General features: G+C 43.8%; 1 protein-coding gene across 1 annotated transcript in view; it reads right to left on the minus strand.

The window, feature by feature from the left end:
* Window positions 1–1,508, minus strand: part of PHALS_09640 (uncharacterized protein) — a gene marked incomplete at both ends in the record, with an annotated part of 3,266 nt that extends 1,758 nt beyond the window's left edge. The window contains 3 exons of the mRNA XM_024724931.1: window positions 69–1,097; window positions 1,156–1,412; window positions 1,486–1,508. Of these exons, the coding sequence (XP_024575758.1) occupies window positions 69–1,097; window positions 1,156–1,412; window positions 1,486–1,508 (1,309 nt within the window). The remainder of the gene's footprint in view (window positions 1–68; window positions 1,098–1,155; window positions 1,413–1,485) is intronic.
* Window positions 1,509–2,025: the final 517 nt, after the last annotated feature.

The following is a 2,025-nucleotide window of genomic DNA, read 5'->3' on the forward strand; positions in this document are numbered from 1 at the left end:
TGCTATCACTCTTGCCCACTTTGTCGCTTCAGCATTAGTATTAAAATCCAGAACCAGTCGCATTCTACCATTAGCGTCAAAAAAGGCAAACGCGTTACGATGCTGCGCTCCGTGGCTCTCGTCTTTATAACTCCTACGGATCGTCCAATTGGTCTCAGATAAATCCACTTGACTTAACGGAGTGTTGTTTTTCAGAAGAAGTTTGCTAGTTTCACTTGCACTACCTTCACGTTCTCGTCCCAAGTCAAATATAAAATCAGAACACTGCATTTGGCTCGAAAAGAAATAAAGCATGTGGTTGTCACACAGACATGCGTATTCCCTTCGCTGAGATCGCCATAATGTTCCCCACTGAGCTGTGACGACCCAACCCTCTAGCACAACAGTGACTCCCCCGCCTTTGCCAGCAATGTCCCTTGATAATTTTCGAATCAGATTTTCGTTTTCAGCTTGTGACGAAGAGGACAAGACTGCACTCGTATCTGCTTTCGTATGCGTCATAGCTACCACCATGGCCTTTGCGATTGATAATAAATCACACATGCTCACAGAATGATTGCCCAATACTGCATCGCGAAGAAGAAACACCAGCCGTCTTACATCCAATTGAATAAGATGTATACACTCGATTGATTGGATACCAGCTCGTAAAAGAATATGCAAAGTGTTCGTACGATCAGTAGCATTATGACGAGGTCGTTTCGTACGAGCAATTAGCGAACGAAGTCGTTTCGGACGCGTCTTTAAACGTAGACGAGCTCGCCGTCGTGCCACATCAAAACGATGCACAGGTGTTTTCCTCTTCTCTCTTGGTTTACGTTTACACACAGCTCGGGTTGAATACATCGTTGATTCAATACACTTTGAGCACATTAATACTTCGTCTGTTGTTTTAAGCGATTGAGTCAAGGTTGTCGAGGCTGGTCGTACTGTTTCCATTACTGTTTGAGAAGTTAGATTCATGATTGGCGAGATCTTACGGGATTGCCGAGTATTACAGTTCGACATCGGATTACAACAGCGCAAGCTATCCACCTCGAACTCTAATATGTCGAGCTCGTCGACTTCAGATATCACTAACGCTTGACCGTTCAATTCTATACTCAAGATATCAGACCCATTTTAAGTATCAGAGCGAAAAAAGGAAAAGCTTACCCGACGCTGTGCGGACATGAGTGAGCTTCCCGTGAATGATCTCCCCACACAACAATTCTATAGACCGACAACTGTTTGTCGTTTGGAGAATTGGGTCATCATCATAATTATTGTCATTACAGTCCTTGCTGCTCATTCCCCCAACACAATCAGTTTCAAGCACACTGCAGCGCTTTTCCAGCGTCTTCAGTAAATCCGCAACTGTTGTCTTCTCAGTATATTCCATTCGAACGATCTCATCTGTTGGCAGCACGACCCTGGCCAAAGATTAAGTCAATATCTAGACAATTGAGAAAACAGAATATTGTTCATCATTTGTAGAGCCCTTGCCTCACACAACTTGTCGCCTTCATGATTGTTTATAAGTCGAGATCTACTGTCAGCGTATAGCTGTCCGTTTCATTGATCAAACGCCAAATAGTTGCGACTACCCAGACTTTCGATGTGATACATTATCCTAATCAATAAAAACGTAAAAAGGTTTAAGAGCGAACAGATGCCAGGTTCTAAAATTGTCAACCTGTAGGCGCTATCTGTGTTGATCTAAAAACGTTGCTGCAACTCTGCATGATATTTGCCCTACAATTTAATGCGGGATGAAGGCGCTGCAAAAAATGTCGGGGCTTTCTCGCACAAGATCCCAGACCCAAGGTTCGTCTTTTTTCGGATCATAGGTGATCAGTGGAAAACGATATGGCAACGGAAGGAGCTCGATTCGTTGAGTGTTGAGTGTACCATTAAAGTTTTCCGACGCTCGACTTTCAGTTGTTGCTAGACATGTTGGAACGCCATTCCTTTGACGTCTTGAAAGTGGAGGTAAAAACATGATACCGAGCTCGTACGACCGGATCATGAACTGAGTCTTGTTCT

Source organism: Plasmopara halstedii (genome assembly GCF_900000015.1).
Source record: "Plasmopara halstedii genome assembly, contig: Scaffold_430, whole genome shotgun sequence".
NCBI classification, from domain to species: Eukaryota; Oomycota; class Peronosporomycetes; order Peronosporales; family Peronosporaceae; genus Plasmopara; species Plasmopara halstedii.